General features: G+C 38.2%; 1 protein-coding gene across 1 annotated transcript in view; it reads right to left on the bottom strand.

Annotated features, from left to right (window-relative positions):
* Window positions 1-15,789, bottom strand: part of LOC107672201 (zinc finger protein 804A-like) — a 53,231-nt gene extending 37,442 nt beyond the window's left edge. Inside the window, exon 1 of the mRNA XM_016465296.1 lies at window positions 15,097-15,789. Within this exon, the coding sequence (XP_016320782.1) occupies window positions 15,097-15,207 (111 nt within the window). The 5' untranslated portion in view covers window positions 15,208-15,789. The remainder of the gene's footprint in view (window positions 1-15,096) is intronic.
* Window positions 15,790-21,368: the final 5,579 nt, after the last annotated feature.

Raw genomic sequence — 21,368 nt, 5'->3', positions numbered from 1 at the left:
ACCAAATGGTCTCAACAATCGACTTAGCTCACGATGCTTTTGAGAAACGCAGCCCTAAACATTGCCGTTAACAGCAGCGACATTCAAAACGTAACGTTACGTTAGGACTGCGTTTACTGAAAAAATGCCGGCTAACGTTAACATTAGTGCCCTTCTTTGACGTTAACATTATACTATAAGCAGTGACGCTAAAATAGCATTCAAAATGCGCATTCAAAAGCACTAGGGAAATGCCGCGCTTTACAGCGCTGTGTAAAAACAGCGTTTCCCAAAAATGAAACTATTCCTTTATCATGATATCCTTACAACACTCAAAAAGCAAATAAGAAATTGTCACAGTTGTTTTGATTTACTTACAAGTTGTTCCATTAAGTTTGCTCCGGTCGCTTGCGAGTCTCCGCCATGTTGAATGGATTCTTCTGAACGTCGGTTAGAGCAACGAGGTGACGTCACTTTACGTCACTCAGTAAACTTAAAAATAATAATTTAAATAGAAGCGTTTACTCAAAACTGTTGAGCCGCACAAAAATAAAACTAAATTCCTCGTTCAGACTTTAATTGCAGTGTTCTTAATCTTTATAAGTTAGTAGTACTGTTCGGGTTTACAGCACTGTGGTAAAGCACTCAATTTATGAGCAGGACACTAAGAGTTGCTGGAATCAAGAGTGCATTTTTAAATCAGTTTTGAATATTATTAAAGGGATAGTTCACCCAATTATGTAAACTCTGTCATCATTTACTCACCCTCATGTCGACTACCTTCTTCTGCAAAACTACAAATAAAGATATTTTGAACAACTGCTTTTGTCCATACAATAAAAGTCAGTGGGTTCCAAAAGTCCAAAAAGGACAGAGTGAATTTAATCCATATGACTTGACTGATATATCCCAAACCTTCAGAAGCAGCAAGCTCAATGTGTCATGAACAGAAATTGAATCCCCTCAAATCAAATCAAAACAAAACATCGATCAACGCCATATTTAATTTAGTCTGTGTATTCATGCGTTGATCAATGTTTTGATTTAATCAGAGATTGAATAAAGACCTACATTCAATCTGTTTACCATACACTCTCAAGAAAAAAAAAATGTGTCACCCTTAAAGCGACGCTTCATTTACCCCTAAAAGGCTCATATTAGTACTTTGAATTTTCATAATATTAGGTACTAATATGCACACTTTAAGGGGTAGATGAGGTGCAAAGTTGCCCCTTTAAGGGTACTGCCCCAGTGACAATCTGTTGTACTCCTAAAGGTAGAATTTTTGCAAATTTTTCCTGGCAGTATACAAAGTATATTCAAGTATACAAAGTTTTCCTGGCAGTATACCAAGTATACTTCAGAGGATTTGGAGTTGAATAGATTAATTTAATACTACCTTTATGTCCTTTTTGTAGCTTGAAAGTTTTGGACCCTTTTGACTTTTGTTAAACAGACAAAAACAGCTGAGAAATGTTTTGAAATATATTCTTTCATGTTCCAGAGAATAAAGTGAATAATGTGAGGGTGAGTAAATGATGAACTATGCTATTAAAGCTAACTCAAGGTGGTCTGCTCTTGCAAACCTAGCACTTGCGGTAAAGCAGTCAATTCATGAGCTGGATATTGAGAGTTGCAGGACCTAAAAATGCATTTTAAATCAGTTCTGAATATGTATTAAGGTGAAAGAAGCTGTAGGTATAGAAACAGAGTCAAATTCACTATTCATCCAGAATAGAAGAGGAAACTGAAAATTATAAGGGAGATAATGTTTTCACACAGGTGGAAACATTCTAATAAAGAGGATAAGTGTTTGAAATGACATTTACGATCTCAACTGCATCATCACACACACAGAAACCCCGCACGCAGAAAACGACACACACACACACACACACACACACACACACACACACACACACACACACACACACACAGAGAGTGAGAACCTGCTCCATAAAGCTGTCTCTTTGAGCTCTGCTGCTTTAATTTACACAGCCAGCACCAACTCTATCTCTCTTCATGCTGACCATGCACATTCCCGGGATCCTTCCACTGCCATTACCGCTGCTGTTGTTTCAAGCAGAGATTAAATAAGAGACCAGAGGAAGATAAATTCTGAGGATCGGCTGGGCTGCCAGACCAAAAAAAATCAATGCTTTTTCTATGGGAGAATTCTAATGAAGGTATGGAGGTACTAGCCTTACAAATCACCGGCAGGTTTAGAGAATTTGAAGCTCTATGTGATCTTCAGAACCCTTTGTGTAAAGCTAAAGAAAGAACTAACTGAGGGTGTAATGCAAAATAAAGACGCCTCTCGCGCTAATGCGTCAAACGGGCACTTTTAAGGGCACTTTTCAGTCAGATGCACTATTTGCATTAGGTGAATAACGTATGTCGATATGTGATGCTGAATTAATGGTCAGAGCTGAAATATGCAAGGGTTTGTTGTTGTCTTCAGTCTCTTCTGGCATGGTGAGCATCTCACTCACAAATGCAGCTTCTCAATCTTATTTCTCGGCTCTAAGACACATCTATCTTCAGATTTAAAGCCCCAGTCGGGTATCGGAATAGAAAGTCTGCATGATATCGATTATAGGGTCGGTGATGACAGCATTGTCTACAATAGAAATACTTGAGAAGAAGTTTAGAGTGAAATTGGTTATGTCATTAGAAAGGAGAGATTACAGGGGTCATTCAGAGGTTGCTTTGGGGACTGTCCTAGAACACCATCAGGAAGGAGAGAGGGATTAAGGGATAGAATGCACACACACCCTGTCCTTTGGTCAGCCTCAGAGGCTAAAAGAGATTCTGCAGTACTTCAGCATCCCAAATCAGAGAGACCTTTAAACTCTGCCTGATGCAACGTGTGCCTCTGCGGTGTGAAATATGCACATATTAAAACTTTATCTTTCACACTGTCTCTCAGCCGTTGTGACATGATAAAAAAGGGCCTGTACACAATAGCAGCTATTCTTTTCAACCAGATTTCAAATGCTATGGAGTTTATGGCTAAAACCTTGTCACAGCGCTCTCTTATTTGGCACTGTGTGTCTATTTGTTTGTTAAACTTTCATCTCACCATGCACACCGCAAGACAAGCGGTTTCGCACCAGAGCGCAGGGGCAGAATGCCGTGAAATTGCTGTGATCGTGTGCACGTGCACTATATGAAGTGAAACACCACAGACTTTAAACGGCTGACAGGCAACAATGACGTTTATATCTTAGGGTCGCAAGTCAACCGGTTTTCTGAACCGAACCTCAACAAGGATCGCTTTGTTATCTGCTTAGGTGTTTATTAAAGCTTTGAAACAGGGATTTAAATGTCAATAATCACCATGGCTACCACATGAAAGGCTGAAGGTTTTCTCTACTCTGAAGTCCAGATCATAGCTTCTGCAGAATGAGAAGACTTGATCAGAGAAAGAGATCCAAATTGATCTAACCACAAGCAGATATCAAACATTATTGATTATCATAACTTAATACGGTACACTATCATTCAAAGGTATGGGGTCAGTAAGATCTTTTTATTCCTTTTATTAATACTTTTATTCAACAAGTATGCATTAAATTGCTCAAAAGTACATTAAAGATGTTTACTTTTTTTTTTTTTTTTTTTAAAAAAGTTTGCTTTTTAAAATAAATGCTGTTCTTTTAAACTTTCTATTCATCAAAGAATCCTGATTTTTTTTTTTTATCACAGTTTCCACACAAAAAGTTAAGCAGCACAACTGTTTTCAACATTTATAATAAGAAATGTTTCAAATGTTTCATCAAATCAACATACTAGAATGATTTCTGAAGGAATGGCTGCTGAAAATTCAGCTTTGCCATCACATGAATACATTACATTTTTCAATACATATTCAAAGAGAAAAAAGTTATTTTAAATTATAAAAATATTTCACAATATTACTCTTTTTAGAGTATTTTGATCAAATAATTGCAGCCTTTGTGAGCATCAGAAACTTGTTTCAATAACTTCTTCAAATAAGAGTAATCTTCAAATAATCTTCATTCAAAGAGTTACTCATGTTAACAACCGAAAGACTACTCACAAAAAAACAATTACAAAAAATGTTTGTGTAAATATTTTGTAAACATTTCTTATATGATAATAATAGTCATAATAATCATAATAATAATCATAATAATTTATCCAGAAATTTGTTCCGTTTGGGTTACAATACGATAGTCTGTAAAGATAGCAGCGCACATTATTTGAATGTGATATCAATTTCAGATTTATCATCCTTAAAAAGCCAATTGTAGTTGTGGACATTTTGCATGTCTGTCAGACAGCTGCTTCCTGTCTAAGTGGGCAGTTCTTGGCCAGAATAATTGGCCAAAATTGCAAAGTGGGACAGACTTTATTGTAAGAAATCTGGCTCTACAAAAATAATCATTTCACACAACCTGTCTTTCATTCAAGCAAACAGATACAATGAAAATTATCTTCATTTTTAGAGCCTCTAAAACAACAGCGGTTTTCAAACTTTTTTAAGAGTGACCCTATTTTTTTTCTTTTTAAATTGACGTCATCCATATATATATATAAATATATTTATACAGGGCCATCCTTAGGGGGGTGCAAATGGTGCACCGGGCCCCGTGCTTGAGGGCGCCCCGCGGTGAACGGGCACTAGTCAAACAAGCACGAAATAAAAGGTACAGGTGACGAGGGAGGTTCAGTAGAACATCAGATGAGATGTTGTCAGCAAAAATAAATTTTCGGTAACACTTTATTTTGATGGTCCCTTTTGAACATTCTGTTGACAATAAATAATGTTACTAACTCTCATCAGAGTATTAGTAGACTGTTTGCTTAAGTTAATATCTGCTAACTCTTTATTGTCATGGTCTCCCAACATACATTCTACTGACTATAAGTAACTTTGCAAGTACATGTCAATTTATTCTAACCCTAACCCTACCAGTCTACTAATACTCCACTAATACTCCAATGAGAGTTAGTAGACATGTAGCTGCAACGTTACTTATACTCAACAGAATGTGTTAAAAGGACCATCAAAATAAAGTGAAACCAAATGTTCCTGTCCTGTCAGCCTTTATGCTGTGCTCGTACTAGTACGTGCTCTTCAATTGCACACACAAATGCAGTGGTGCGCACTGTATAATTTCATATTAAAGTGCGAAAGAAACTACGAGCATGCAATGTCATAGTTATGTCATCAGTTAAGTCATGAAGTTACCAAAAAAAAAAGCCTTAAAACCGTGCATGTAAGTATTTGTTATATATGAGTCACATTTAAGAGCACGTCTCTGATACAGTACAGTGGTTTTCAAAACTGTCCTGGAGCAGCCCAGCACTGTCTCCCTCATCTAACGCACCTGATTCAACCCGTCAGCTCATTAGTAGAGACTTTAAGACCTGAAGTGGGTCAGAAAAGGTAAAGAGTTGTGAGAAAATATGATGTGTGTCAGATCCGTGTCATGTTCAGCAGCAGCAGCTCTTAAAGCAGCCAAAATAACCTAATAACCCAGCTGCTGTGATGTCTGTTAATCAAAGAACGAAAGAAAAAGAAAAAAAGAGGAAATCAATAACTTTTGTAGCTTTAAGGATTTATCTACATTTAATTTAGAATTTAGTGTTTGATAACTTTATCAATTTCTGTATATTTAATTTTCTACTTGCTGAAAGGCACAGGTAGCTGAATATGACATTTATTATAATGAGTTTATGTGAAGATTGTTTTACGTTCACTTAAATTAGAAGTTATTGTTTCAAGTCTAATAAATGTTAAAATTGATAGCTCTCAATTATACTGTAATGTTGAATGGCTATAGTCAATGGTTAAATATTAGGGCGAAAAAACAATTTCATAGAGACAACAGTAGTATTGGTATCAGTGATAAACGCCTTCAGTCAAAAAAGATGCCATTAAAAAAATATTAAAAATATACCGTCTTTATGTTGTTTCTACATTAATTTGAAGATTGAATGTGAAATTATTGCAATATAAAAGCATATTTAAAAACATTAATGCTAGGTGGGATTAATCACTATTAATTTAAGAAAAACATGCAATTAATTAGTTTTTTTTTAATTGATTGACAGCACTAATTTTTATATATAGCAAAGGAGATACATATAAACCCATTTAAAAACAGATTATACTATGTCATTTCGTCAGTGATTTCAATACCATTTTGATTAGTCTCAGTCTCCCGGCAAACCATGGTGAGAGATTTTAAATGTGTTTGGAACACAAACACATTGACGTGCACAGATACACAGAAGAGAAATGAGAAAACAAGGCACAGACACAAATACACAATCAGGTTCATGCACACACACGTTGCAGTTCAATATTCAACGGCTAAACAAATGTATCAAACAGAAAAGTGTTTCGAAACTGTAGCCAGCAAAATATAATCAGAATTTTGTAGTGAATGTTTATGGTGATTAGGTAGTTCTGATGGATCTATTTGCTACAGTTATTTTGTACACTTAAACATAAATCAGTCTGAAATGAAGCTCAAGTGACAGTGTCTGACCCTGACTACCTCCCGGATCTAAATGATTGCAGATTAAGAGGCGGCTGGCAGGAGACAGCACAGCCACTGCTGCCTGATTCCATTTTGCCAAGAGACGAAGGTGACGACACTTGAATAATTAACAACCACAAATAGAGACTTTAAGCCTCTCTCTCTCTCTCTCTCTCTCTCTCTCTCTCTCTCTGGAGTAGAGGAAGAAAATATACCACTGTAAGACAGGAAAGCCACTCTTACAAATACCTGAATACTTTCCAGGCAAGAAGATCAGCATTATTATAGTTTTATTTATTTATTTATTTACATTTTGTATTCAAGTTTCAGTATTATTTTAGAACAATTTGTTTTCTTTTTTTTGTGCCATACAAGGACACTAATAGCACCCTTTTGCTTACAATTATGCCAACTACATTTTATCAGAAACTGCACCATACTTGGAAAAAAAAAATGCAATGTACTGTAAGTTTGAGGTAAAAGTTTTATTCACTCAAATTTACAACAACAGCACACCACGCTACTTGCTGACAATGAAATGTGCTATAAATGTGTCCCTGCTATATTTACAGTAAATTGTAACTACAGTACCATCACTCTGGCATCTCTGGGACATTTATGATTCAGCAGCATGGACTGGACCTGCTCAGATTTTCTGTCAATCTCAGATGGTCTGTACTGAATAGCATCCAGTGGCTGGATTTTACCACAGTTTATTAAGTTCATGGCACTGAATCATTGGGTTTTGAGATCATTTGGATTATCTGCGGCATTATCTGCTGCAGACACTTTGTTACGTGCTTTTTTATTATTGTGGTGTCTTCAATTTCAGATATACCTGACGGAAACATCACAGCCCTTGTACTCTCTTTGGGACTTATAAAAGTAGTTTGCACTTTGTATTGTTGAATTTAATTATCATCAAAGCTCAGTTCAAGCTCAAAGCTGAAAGTCTGAAGTAAATTTGTAACAGTGTTTAATGTTACAGTATAACATTACCATCTTAACATGTCACAAATCTGATTTGTGTGCAAGTGCAGGCACAATGGTTCAGACTTCATTTTAGAAATCGGTCAGAATGAAACATTAAATGTCAAATTAGGTAAGGGAGACAATACGAAAATCGTGTTACGTTTTTAATATTTAATTTAGTCATCTCATTTTTACTTTCATGTAGACATCTCATTTATTATAAATACAATAAAAGTAACGTATAATTTCCACAAACTATTAGATGCTGTCAATACATGAATATCGTTTAATGTCTCTCCAAATGTACAAAAAATGTACTGTATGTGCGCTAGAACCACACTCTAAGTACAAATACTTATGAATAGTAATGAGATCAGGTTGGATTTAGAAAGGAAGAGAAAAAAAGTGTTACAAGGTAGAGTGAGAAAATGAAAGAGCAGTATGAGAGCAGAGCAGAAAGTAATTGACTTGTGTCAAAGACAAAAGGTCTAGTATGCAGCATTAATAATAGCATTGCTTGCTGAAGCATCTGAATACTACACAGATAGAGGGAGAGATCGAGAGTGGTAGGGGGTACAGTGAACACCTACACACTTAACTCAGAGCTCATCAGAAATAATGTGGTCACCTGGAGGACTCCTCACAGCCCCTCTCTGCATCTCCATCTGTGCTCAATCGCAAACACGGCCCACTGGCGCTCGTCTCCCCGTGATCAGCTCCAGTAAATCGGGAGGTGGGCAGCAGTGAAGCTCAATGAGCTGAAGGTCTACTGCTGTGTTACTCAGTTTTTACAAGCTTGCTTGGTCTTCTGCGGAATTTTTTATATATATATATTTTTTTTTTAAAGGAGGAAAAGAAGCGCTTCACTTCTATCAAGCATCGAATCAAGTAAGATGAGGCAGCTGGGATGCTCTGCATTATAAAATCACTCAAAGGAATGGGGAACATTAAAAGGCTCTCAGCAGTCATATTGCGGTGAGTGGCTATGAGCAACGATGGGGACTCGTTCAATTACTGGCACAACCACAGGGCTCTCTTTCCAGCACTGCACCTGTGCCTTCCCATACCTACTGCATTCATTGTACTGCATATTTCACTCTGCATTTCTATTTTTTATCATAAACAAACAAGCATATAAAGTGTTAAAGGGACAGTTCACATAAAAATGAATATTGTCATCATTTACTCAACCTCGTGTCATTCCAAACCTGTATGCTTTTATTTATTTATTTTATTTTATTAACACAAAAGGAGAATTATTAAGAGGTTTTTTAGCTTATATTCAAAGTCATCATGGTATAATTAAAAAAAAAATTGCAGTTCAAACATTTTTCATATCCTTAATAACAAAAAGCATTGTATCTCATGACCAAATATAATTAAATGAAACCAGGGATGCTGCAATGATAAATGAATCAATGAATACTGACTTACATATTAGTGTGCTTACACAAAGCTATCACGTAGCAGAAGACTAGACTTAATATCAAGACGACTTTTATGTTTTTTTTGCAACTCAGATAGCAGTAAACAACCCAAAGTTATAAGGTATATTTCCCTGGGAATGCATGAATTGATAAAATGTACACTGCCATTCAAAAGTTTGGTCTAAAAGATTTTGTTTTTTTTAAATATGTCTCTTACAGTATGCTCACCAAGACTATATTCATTTGCTCAAAACTACAGTAAAAACAGCAATCTTGTGAAATATCATTATAATTTAAAATAACTGTTTTCTATTGAGATATATTTTAAAATGTAATTTATTTCTGATGCAAAGCTGAATTTTCAGCAGCTATTACTCCAGTCATCAGTGTCACATGATCCTTCAGAAACCATTCTAATATGATGACAGTGGTACTAATTAACATTTTTGTGGAAACAATGATGCACCCCACCCCCCCCACAGATTTCTTTGATTTATAGAAAAAAATGTTTCATTTAAATCCAAATATTTTGTAGCATTATGTCTTTACTGTCACTTTTGATCACTTTCATGCATTTTTGCTGAAATTAATAGTATTATGCATTAAAATTTATTTAGGAAGTACCATTTTGTAAATGGCAGTGTATGTATAATGCATGTAAAAGTATAAAGGTGTCTGCCAAATGCATAAAAGTTAAAAAGTTAAAACATCAAAATGTTTCTTCTACTTTTTAAAGCTAGTGGTCACTATGAAATGTCTATATATTATAAACCACTACATAAATATTCTTCAAAAATTATCCTTTTGCATTCCACTGAAAAAATAACAGCATACTCAACAGGTTTGGAGTACAGTAAATACTGAACACTTCTGGGTGAACTATCATATGCTTTCAGGTTCAGAGTGGATATGTCACAGTCTATGGTATAGCAGTATCCGTCCCTTAGGAGGCAGGAACGCTATAAGGAAGCCGCTCTATATGCTGCCCTTCAGTTGTACAAGGCCACAGCTCAAGGCTGGAAGGGTATTTTTACTCCACTGCTTACGAGTGCAAAACCTTTCCGATGTGTACAAAAAAGCCTGGCAAAGTTCAAGCGATTATATAGAGGCGGGCGCTTCAGAGCAGGAGATCGGTCTCACCGCGTTAGGCGGTTATTCTGCATTGAAACAGCAGGTAAATTATAGATCCTTGTGACCAGCGACTTAAATATTTATGAGGGTAAGACAACAACAATGGGTTGACAGCATAGGATGACCATGAACATTTCATCTACGGACATCAGGTGAGCCGAATACAGGAAGGAGAAAGGGTAAAGCCGCCATGCTACTGTGTAATTGTGCTATTATACCTCAGCAGCAAGCCTACAGTGAAACCCTGCTCTGCCTTTGTGCCTTCAAAGTACACAGTTTATTCAATGGGGTATTTTCTGTGAATCAGTGTGAAAATGGGTTCACCGTCAGTAGAAAACATGGGATTAGCACTTTTATAAGGGCCCCTGGAATCTGCACCGTGCCTCTTTTGTGCACAGAGGAGGAGAACAACACAACCAGGGCAAGAGATTTGATTTGTCACAGTGAATACCGCCAAAGCACACACAGACACACACTCACAAAGAAACAAACACCGTGTCTGCGAGGTTCAGAGAGAATGATTCCATTGTTATAAAGTTAACAGCACTGTGAAGTGAAATTGATGCAGCACTAGCAAGCAAAACGCCACGTTCAGGGTATTTAAATGAACCTGGCATTTATGAGTAACAGAAGGCCATGAATGGAGTGAATTTTAATCAGCCGAGTGTGAGCGTGCCACACATTTGTCTCGGGCGTGTGTAAAGTTAACTACATCTGTCTGCATTCGGCAGTGATGACAAGCCCTGGGTTCTACCTCTCTGTAAATAATGCATGCTGCATGGTGTTATATCTAAACGCTCGTTTCTCCCTCGCACCTGGATGGGGCCGCGCGGTAAAACGTAGCAAAAGGTTGCAGAGGCTAATCGTCTAATCGCCACTACATTAATTATCCCGCAGCAGAGCTTGTGCACGGGGGCCTGGTCACTGCTAAAGCTGGATTTCTGCTGTAATTCTCAATTAGGAAGGAACTTGGAGCGCGTCTGTACACACACGCATTGTGTTCCCACAATGCAAATTGTCGGGCCAGCTTTCGCAGCAGGGAAAGACAAAGGGTAAGAGGAACATAATAACATTTTGCCCTTTTTCAATCCCTTTCCTCCCACTGTTTTAGTCTCTTTCTCTCTAGCTCTCTGCGATTAAGCTAGTTTGCTGCTGCCTCAGCTCTTGCACACAGGCGATGGTGTTTAGGGCTTCACAGACTTTTGTGCTTTGGACGACAATGGCAATTATGCATATCACATTAGCAACATCCAATCTACACAATCGCCCAGGACCCCTGTGCAATCAGCACAAGAGTTGATTATAACACCTGTTCACACTGCCATGCATCTGCCAATAGAGGCACTGTGGCCATACATACTGTATATATATTCAGCGTAAGGATCCTTTCCCAGAGCACAGTGGTGTCTGAAAGGGGCATCACTGAGTGGAAATGGATGCTCACATCACAGCTCAGCAGGGAGATGGGCTGACTTAGCAGCGACTGTGAGGAAATCAATATGAGCATTGAAATAACCACATTGATATCAAGCGGCAACTTTCCGGTCTCTCTCGTGAAACCAACACGGAAGTGACTAAAACTGCAATTCATCGACTGGCTGCCGTCAGTCCCATAGACTCCCCATGTTAAAATGCCCAACTTTACAGCAGAAAAAAATATGTTTAAAGCCTGGTACAAAAACTGTATTTGGTCTATATAGCTAATTTTGCCCTTCATGACAACTGTGAGTGGGGTGAATTTTTTTATAATTCATCCGTTTCAATTATATTAAGCCTTAAAGTTCTGCATAATTAAGGGCGTGGCCACTTGAGTGACAGGTGGATTGCCACTGCTGTCACTGCCGTCGAGCAAGGTGGGCGTGGTTTCAGAAACCAGCTCCTGCCTCTTTGCCCATTTTCGATTATCCGGGAGTGACGCGGTGACGCGCTGCCAAGATGGCGACGGCCCGCTCCGCCCACTTTGAGCTTCAAAAACGCTCTTCAGAAATCTACGGGTGACGTCACGGACACTACGTTCATGTTTTTATACAGTCTATGGTTGATATGCATGTTCATGAAAGCTACAGCAAGCTGCAAATTTCCACTCAGGCGCTGGTGTTCACTCAGTGTCTGACTTTATAAGAGTCCACTGACATGGCACAGCTCCAATCAGGTACTCATTCAGTTTAACAGCATAGTATGATGTTTTTTTCTGCCTTATCGCACCAGGAAAATAAACAAAACAAAGCAAAGCAAAGCAACAAACCAAACCATAAGAAAAAAAAAGGCATTAAAAAAAGAAGGTAATGTTGGAGTCTGAGATGAAAAAAAGTATTACCAATCAAATATCTGTTTATTCAATGGTATAGGCTTTATATTTTAAAGGGGTCATATGATGTTGCTAAAAAGAACATTATTTTGTGTATTTGGTGTAATGAAATGTGTTTATGCGATTTAAGGTTAAAAAAACACATTATTTTCCACATACTGTACATTATTGTTTCTCCTCTATGCCCCGCCTTTCTGAAACGCGTCGATTTTTACAAAGCTCATCGGTCTGAAAAGCGAGGTGTGCTCTGATTGGCCAGCTATCCAGTGCGTTGTGATTGGCCGAATACCTCAAGTGTGTGACGGAAATGTTATGCCCCTTGCCATATTTTGATGCCTTGTCCCGGCCGGAGCGACGAGACAAAAACAGTGGGGACATAATTTCTAGTCGTGTACATTTTTGGAAGGCCAAACAAAGAAGTTTCGCTTTCACAACGAAACACAGCATCACACACGCTAGAGTGAGCGGAGGCCGGAGGCCTAGAGTGAGCGATGGCTGGCGGCCTAGAGTGAGCGGAGGCCGGAGGCCTAGAGTGAGCGATGGCCGGCGGCCTAGAGTGATATAATAAAATAATTAATATATATTAATAAAACCTTTAATTTAAAACTTAATAAAATAGTTTAAGAAATTATAGACAGTATACAATATATGATATGAAGATTCCTTTGCTACTTTTTTATAATTTAACAAATTACAAAACAATAAACTACTTGATGTAAAAAGAAACTAAATATACTGTTAATAATAATAATAATAATAATAATAATAATAAAGTTATAACAAAAGTGAGTGTCATTTAATTTTGTAATTGTTTACATTTTTTTTTAGTTTCCAAACAGTGTTAAATGTTCTGTTTTATGCAATGTTCTAATCTCTTCTCCACAACTATCGCAAGTAGAACATGCTCAGTGTCAAAGTCGCTGTTATGGGTCATTCAATTCGCTAGATATACACAATTTGTCTTGTTTTCATTTTCCTCTCAACATTATCAACAGGTTGACTCTTTCGCTTGAACCAAGCCCTCTGATGTGCAGAGAAAGCCAGGAGAGCAAGTTCCTCTAATTACAAAGATGGATTTCACTGATGTATTTCATAGCAGAAAAGTCCATCATATCATAAGAGTGATTATGGGAGCACTCACACTCTCACAGTTATATCGATATTATCCTTCCTCCTCTCCTTTCCTCTGCATCTGAGCCACGCTGAACAAATGTTCTACAGCACAAAGCTTTTCTTCTGGACTAAAATATCACTGCACCAGGAAAAGGAGCCAGATGGCACTGCACCAGCGCTGGGATAAGCACAGCTTTCTTAGTCTGCCTTTCATTCCCTTACATCTGAGAGTGTGTGTGCAAGAGTATATGAGATTTACAGCTGCTCTATGCAGCGGCAGGAGTAATGAACGAAATTTACTGTTACAAAGCGGCAGCAGTGATGCACACAATGCTCAGCCGTAATTGTACATTCACTGACACCAGATTCTCCCAGCAATAGAGTGGGAGATGTGTCAAATCTGATAATTGCATTGAGATCGAGCTGACAACGGCCACCGAAACCTCATTCTACTTTTCGTCCATGCTCGAGAAACAATCTGTTGCTGCATTCACAGTTACGCCACCCAAACGTTCCCTCAGTATTAGCCTTTCAGCTGGAGGCGGGAGGCAGATGAGCAGCATTGGCGCTTGATCCCAAGCCAAGTGCTTCAATATTTCATCTCCAATCATTTTTGATTCTTTTGAAAGGAGGAGGCTGCTGTCAATAAATCTCTGTTCCCCCAACTGACAGAGATGACACGGGCAAACTTGAGAAGGAAGCAGTGAAAGAGAGTATGAAATTTCACTTCCACATTTAAAAGCTTTGAAAGATGCTTCCATTCAGGAGCAGAGCGCTTTAATTAAATTACACTGTACAGCTGCATCATTGATTGTATTACTTTGTATTTATAATCCTGCTTAACTCACCAACGAATTGAAAAACAATCTTCAAACTGCTCACAGAGTAATTATGAAAAATAATATTTTACTAACGTTGATTTTGTTTTAAAATTCCCTTTTGTGCTGCCCTAGATATGGTTGGTTTACAGCAGAGTTTGTGCGGAAATAGAGGCAGTTTTGTGAGAGCAAAAACAGGAGGATTATTTTGAGGGCAAGACCAGAAAAGTACGGTTAGACTAAATTCCAAGCCGTGACTGTGAGTAGAGATTAATTTGATCCCTATCCATCTGTTAGGAATTTAGTTATGGTCACGGACTAGAGCCGAACTCACTTTCTCCATCTGCAACTTTCCTCATAAACAGGAAGTACTGAACGTGAAGTCATTTCGCAACACTTTTCCATAAGGATTATTGCTTGGCCAGCTTTACATTGATGTTCATGTTACAGTCTGATTACTTGTGAAGTGCTTATAATCCATCATTACAATTACAATTGGATCTAAACTGAAAAAATGGTAACATCTAAATTTACTGGTCTTATTCAAGTCAAAAACATTTAACATCACTGAATCAACCTAAATACATTATTTAATTGAAATATCTTATCAAGTAGAAATAGCTCTTTAAGGTAACAACTGCAAGTTACCCCTTTTTACAGATTGGTTTTTACTAATCATAATATCAATTAATTATACTCATCTGTATGACATGTGAAGTTTTATCACAGTACTGAAAAGTTTCCAGAAGCAACATTACTAGCTTCAAATTCAATGCAAACACTTCCTAAGCTCATGATCAAACACACATTGGTAAGGGAGACAGGGTAGTTACCAAGTTTTTGTTGCCGTTCTTGCTGAGGGGACCTCGGAAAACTCCCTTGATGTTTCGAAAGTGTCCATTGCTGAGGTGTGTGGAGCTGATGACAATGTAGTAACACGCCATGGGGGACCTGAAGCTTCCATGTACAGAGTCCAGCCAAGAGAGAGTGAAACAAGTCCACCCAACAAGCCTTTTCTTTTGCTTCTCTGTTTCAGATGAAAGGCACAAGCTCACTTTCCCTCAGTCAGGAACGGCGAGAGCGTGTTCCCTCATCCTCTCGGATCCTCAAACATCAGTCTGTTACAGTCACTTTGTGGGCTTTTTCTGACGTGCCTCTGCTTTTTGTAGTAGCCTCCAACAATGCGTTATCCAGCTCTCTCCTCTTCCGTACAACGGCAAAGAGAGTAAGGCAGAGCTGCTCTTTCCTCTTCCTCAGTCTCGGCTCTCTACGCTGGGCTGAAGTGTGTCTGGGCTGAATCTCCTGCTCGTTGCGCAAGTGATACGCGCTAGTGAGAGAGCTCCACTGGGTCTGGCAAAGGAGAGCATAGTATGCCGTGCATTGCCGCTCCAATGAACGAGGCCAATGGCGAACAAGCCCCTGGTCTGATGGTGAGGACTGGGATGAGAATTGCATCTGTCACATGCTGCTCTTCCAGATCCACTGAGTCAGCCTCTACTCTCTCTAGCCAACCAGGATTCAGCATCTTTTTCCTCTCACACACCCCCTCTCTCTCCCTCATTAGTCCTCTCGCTCTCTCTCCCTCTTCCTCTCGCTCGTGAGCGCGTTCTTTCTTAGGAAGGAGCTGAGGCAGCAGTCAGGAGCAGATAAAGGAAGGCTGAGGTGCTGAGAGAGACACTTCGGTATGTGTTACATCCACTATCATCCATCTTTTATCAGGTTAATGTGTTCGAGAGCTGCTATAAAATGATTTATATGTTCTACGGACACAGATACCTGCAAATCAAAAGTCCCAGGTGGTGCAGTTTACAGGCATTGGGTATTTCCTAATGAGGAAGTGTAGAAATCCATAAAGCCACTACTATAATGGTAATTTACATGCTGATATGACAGAACTGAAGATTCATGACTTCTTTATGAAGAAAATTGCATTATAGAAGCTAACTGAAGAAAGATCAAACAGCAATTTTTAACTCATTTTATTTTAATGAAGACTGGAAAAAAAACAAGCTTCAAAACAGAGTGGAGCTTGAGTATTGGGAATCCTGTGTCAGAGTTCTCTGGTTGCATTGCGTGCCTATTCAAGGACTACACTGACTGCAGCACTAAACAGAAAAAGAAAGAAAGAAAGAAAGAAAGAAAGAAAGAAAGAAAGAACTGTTCCAAGCTTCTACAGAGCATGTGGCTGCATGAAACATGCCAGAGAGAGAGAGTTCCCTTCCCACCCCCCAATTTTAGAAGAGCAATAATGCCTCGTAACTAAGCAACGCAGTTTCTGAATCAATTCTAAACTGCATACAGTAGGAGAGGCAGATTTAAGGGGCAAGACGAGTGGGTGCGCACATGTACAAATGTGTACAAATGTGTCTTTCAATATGTTAAGAGACATTGTAACTGGTAACTGCAATAATTGTAAAAAATAAAATGATAGGAAATATGTTATTCGTGGATTATATTAATGAAAACTACCGCAACAGGAAGACGTCTTGGCGTGTTTGAGACTGCAGCATAATTGAGCGGAGTGGAAGACAGATATCTTGGAAAGCACTGTGACCAACTGCCAATTAAAATGAACCATCAGGGGCTGATTTCAAATGGGAGAACAAATGCTGTTATTCATTTCATGTGTTTGAACCTACTCTGGAAAATTAAAGAGGGAGTCTAGATATCATTAAAAAAATTGGTCCTAGATAACTTTGAAACACTGCAGATATAGTATTTTTGTAGGAATTTTGACCACAAAATTAAATACTTTAGAATGTCACTATATTTTTAATAAAACAGACATTACTAAATGATTATATATCTATAAATACATATATATATAAATTAAAATAGACATTTTTACATGTCGACAGCAGACACCTGGGTCTACAGATTTACAAATAAAATAATTGTTCTTACACACAAATAACATACTTATGCTATAAAAGAACTGCTTATTGATTGCATTTCCAGCTAAGGAAAAGCATTCCGTTTTAATTAAATTCAGAAATACCTGCATCTGTAAAAACAAAAAAAAGAAAACTTTTCAGATTTGCAAAAGATGGATGATTTTGAGATGGCCTATAAATTGCTTAAACAAATCATCATTCATTATGAATCACTGAATCATTTGGTTTGTAATGAGTGTGGTGTGGACCATTTCACTGAGAGAAAATATCAAATGTATTTCCGATAAAGAAGCATCTCTTCCCCTGCCGATAACTGCAACCACAAGAAGACTATTATTAGTAAACTAATGGAAACAATGTTGCATGAACTGCTTTACCTTGCAGTAACATCTGATTCTATGGAGATACATATCATTGAATAATAACTGCAACCGTAGGGAAGAGGAGGAAGAAAGTTTTCCTTAGAACTGCTATAGTTTGACCTGTCAGATGTCACGGAGATTTGTTCCAAGTGAAGTATGGTGAAGCTCCACTTCGCTGGTGCTATCGGTGTGGTCATGCAGCATACAGTGGTATTCAGTTAAGGGCATGCACATAAGGCAGATTGGCCCCCCGTTTACATCTGTCTTTCTGTCAATACTCGTTGAGCTGCCCACCAACCTCTTCAGTTCAAGACAATGCGAAACCAGAAAAGGCTTTAGAAATAACTTGCGTGTGGGTGGTTCGATTCTTCTCAGAAAACAATGTTAATATATTCTGCAATCAGCATACTTATGATGACTATATCTTGGAAAGCAGGACATGCCTGTTCATTATCAAGAAACCGCAGTAAGAGGTGCTGTCTTTTTGTTTTTTAACATCCACTACACATACAGACACAACCCAAAGTAATTTCTCTCAGTTACTCCTCAACAAAGACACACTGCCAAATCTTGTAACTGCAGCACTGTTTCATGGTCTGATGATAAAGCGCAGTTGTTGGAAAGGACAGGCTTTGTTCTTTATAATAATGGCATTCAGATCTGAACAATGAGCCGAGTGCACAAACACGAAATTAGCTTTGACTGATTGCTACCTGTGCGATCGCCTCGGCACTGCCTCCCACCCAACATGCATGACATTTCATAAACCAGAACATTACAAAACCCCATTATTCTTCTATAATATGCAATAACTTTCATTTCTCTTATGTGTTAGCACAGCAGTTCCAGGAATTGTGAACATGGCAATTAAACAGATCTGCTGTCATCTTCCCTTGCGTGGTTCAGATGTAGTACGAAAGTTTTTGCCAGCATGACAGAAAACTTTCAACAGAAGTGATGTTAGAAGAACAGGATTTCTGCTGAGGTTCATATTCTGGATTCCAATAGACCTGAGGGACGTACGTGGATGTGGATTAAACTGGAGGTGTCACTCTATTCTATTTATAGTCTCCATATATTGTATTTATAGTCTCCAACCAAATTGCTGTTTATAATTCACTAAAAGATTTTTATTACAAACACTGCGTAAAAAAATAAAGCTAATGCACGTAAAATAAGTGTTGCATTCCAGTGAAGTGGTTATTTTAATTTCTTGATAAATCAATTCTACTGAATCAGTTCACTAAAATTATTAGTTCTGATTCATTCACTGATCCTTTCTGCAGGTTAAACCAATATGCCAGTAGGTGGAGACATGTGATTTATGCAGTTATTTTGATGCCACAATTTTGCATAAGTAAATCACAGAATCATTCACTCAACTGTTTCATTCACAACCAAAGTAACTCATAAAGTTGCGATGTGACAGAAGTAGTGACAGATCTTTTCTTCCATATTGTAATGTACATCTGAATGTAACAGAGTATCTAAAAAGAAGAAATGTAGGATGGCGACTTGGTTTTATCCATCAGTTGTTTATTGGATGGAGGCAAATCTGAATGCGAGTTTGCAGTTGATTGTAAGAAAGAGGGTGGGCGATTAAGTGGACTAAATGATGAAGTTACAAATTAATAAAATATACATATACATGGATGAATCACTGATAGTAAGATCAATTTAGAAAATAGATATGGTGAATTTCACGCTGGCTTTAATATCCTTTATTAAAATATAAATTTAAATACATTTCAAAAGAGACTCAACTTTTTTCCCCATTTTTATTCACAACTTAAGATTTTTTTTTTTCTGTAACACTGATTCATTCATGAATGAAACACCACTACTGTGTGCAGGTTTCAAGCACATCCCTAGTAACGTGCATATACTGCTGTAATATTTATGGTGTGCAGTGTACAGAGTGTAACTTAGAGCGTATGCAACCATGCTAAAATCTAAATATATAGACTAAAAATGAGCTAAAAATGTATAACCGTGGGGTATTTTCTCCCTTCGAACTGAACAGCAGCTACGCCATGTTGTTTCGCTACAGTCACTCATGTTGGCAAAGGGAGAGAAGTGAATCTAAAAGGATAACACACAGAGAGCTTTGTTAAACAAGGGAACTTTTTGGCAACAACCACACAGCTCCAACAGATTTAAAGCTCTGAGCTCAAGAGTACATATGGAGCAATGAGCCGACCGCTGCTTGGGGAAAACTACTCAAACTTCACCCAGCTGACAGAAGAACAGACAATGTCAGAGGGCCTGACCAGCTGGAAGATTCTGCCCCGCTTAATCTCAGACATATTTGCAGAAAGTCTCTCAAGGTGCTGGGGTATAAAGATCTTAGTGTACTGTAAGAGCAACTAAAAAAAAAAACTGTAGCTGCTTTATACCTAGGTGTACTATTAGTTGAACAGCATTATGCAATAATAGCTTTGAAGAGCAAAGCTATAACTCATTTTCTGGCACATTTGAATTGCAGAATGTGTTTTATACTGTGTGGCAGATAAGAACTGAAGCTTTCCTCTCTGTGTGCCATATGGACATCAGGCTGTGGCGTTCTGAACCGTAGCCTGCTCCCAAATTAATTAAGTCGTTAGCACAAGGGAACATTTGAAACTTGTTTAACTCATATCACAGTCTGACGTATTCAAGTTTATTTGAACGTCTGTCATGTTGTCGCCCTAATGCTATCATGCAAGCCTGACATAATGGGTCGAGACTCGAAACAACTCTGATGGTCTCTTAATAGAGCCGCTTACGGAAGGTCAGCTGAACCTTTGATGAAACCCTGAGAAACAGAGTTCAAAGGGAAACGGCTTTGATGCCATGTACGTCCATAGCCGTATTATGATTTGTGAAAACATCTACGACTGTAGCTAAAGCGAAAATCACTGAGACAAACTAATTAGTTAAATGAATGGGTCCACATCTGAGGTGAAGTCATATCGGAAAATTGTCATTTCTAACCCAGTTTTACAGTCGGAGTGTAAATGGACTTCTGTGTTGCAGTTGCAGCTAAAATTCAATAACCACACAGTAATCACTTTACCCTTTAGAAAATTATTGATCTGGACACAGTCGTCTCTGCATGACTTAATATCAGGGTCTTATATTCCTATGGGTGCTAATCTAGCATCACCAAAGCCGCTCTTGCCTCACTTTTGAGCAGAAAAGTTGACGGGCCTCAGAGACGAACAGTTTATTAGCACAGCTTCCACGGCAACTACAAAGGTGGATACTAAAAATACTCTGTAGTGGCTGTACAAAGCGCACACCACTCCTGCATGCAAGAAATCTGTAAATTACACTTCATAGCACTGAGGATCTTCTCTGACGATGGAGTGATTCAGGCATGATGGCATAAAGAATGACAACTAGTTTCACACAGTCCCTGATATTGTAGCGATTTAAACTTTTCTATTCTTTTCAACACAAGTTGATGTGCATGCAAGCGGTATGGTGCTCTCTACTGACCTGGGTGATGTCAGCTGCCACTGTCAGAATTACTAGCATACTGCCTGCTATTTGAGAGTATGTGAAAAAGTATTGTGCATTACGCAAATGTGCTGTGTGTGCTGTGTGGTTGTTACATGACTTTACTTTTTTATTCCATGTTTGTGGAAATGCCTCTATAAATGTTTTAACTTCTGCCAATCGAATCAAATGAGTCAGGAAAGTGTTACTAAAGATAGACTGATATTACTATCAGTAATTAACTCTTGTTAATTCCTCTCAATGGAAATGGAAGGTCCAGTACATCCAAACACATCAGAACTGACAGCAGGATTGATTGAAATGCATGCAGTATAGGTTGTTTTCCTCTTTAGTAAAGTTTGATACATG

The sequence above is a fragment of the Sinocyclocheilus anshuiensis genome, unplaced genomic scaffold (assembly GCF_001515605.1).
Source record: "Sinocyclocheilus anshuiensis isolate Anshui unplaced genomic scaffold, SAMN03320099.WGS_v1.1 scaffold986, whole genome shotgun sequence".
Taxonomy (NCBI): domain Eukaryota; kingdom Metazoa; phylum Chordata; class Actinopteri; order Cypriniformes; family Cyprinidae; genus Sinocyclocheilus; species Sinocyclocheilus anshuiensis.
Note: the sequence above shows the minus strand (reverse complement) of the source record. Positions and strands in the feature narration are given on the sequence as shown.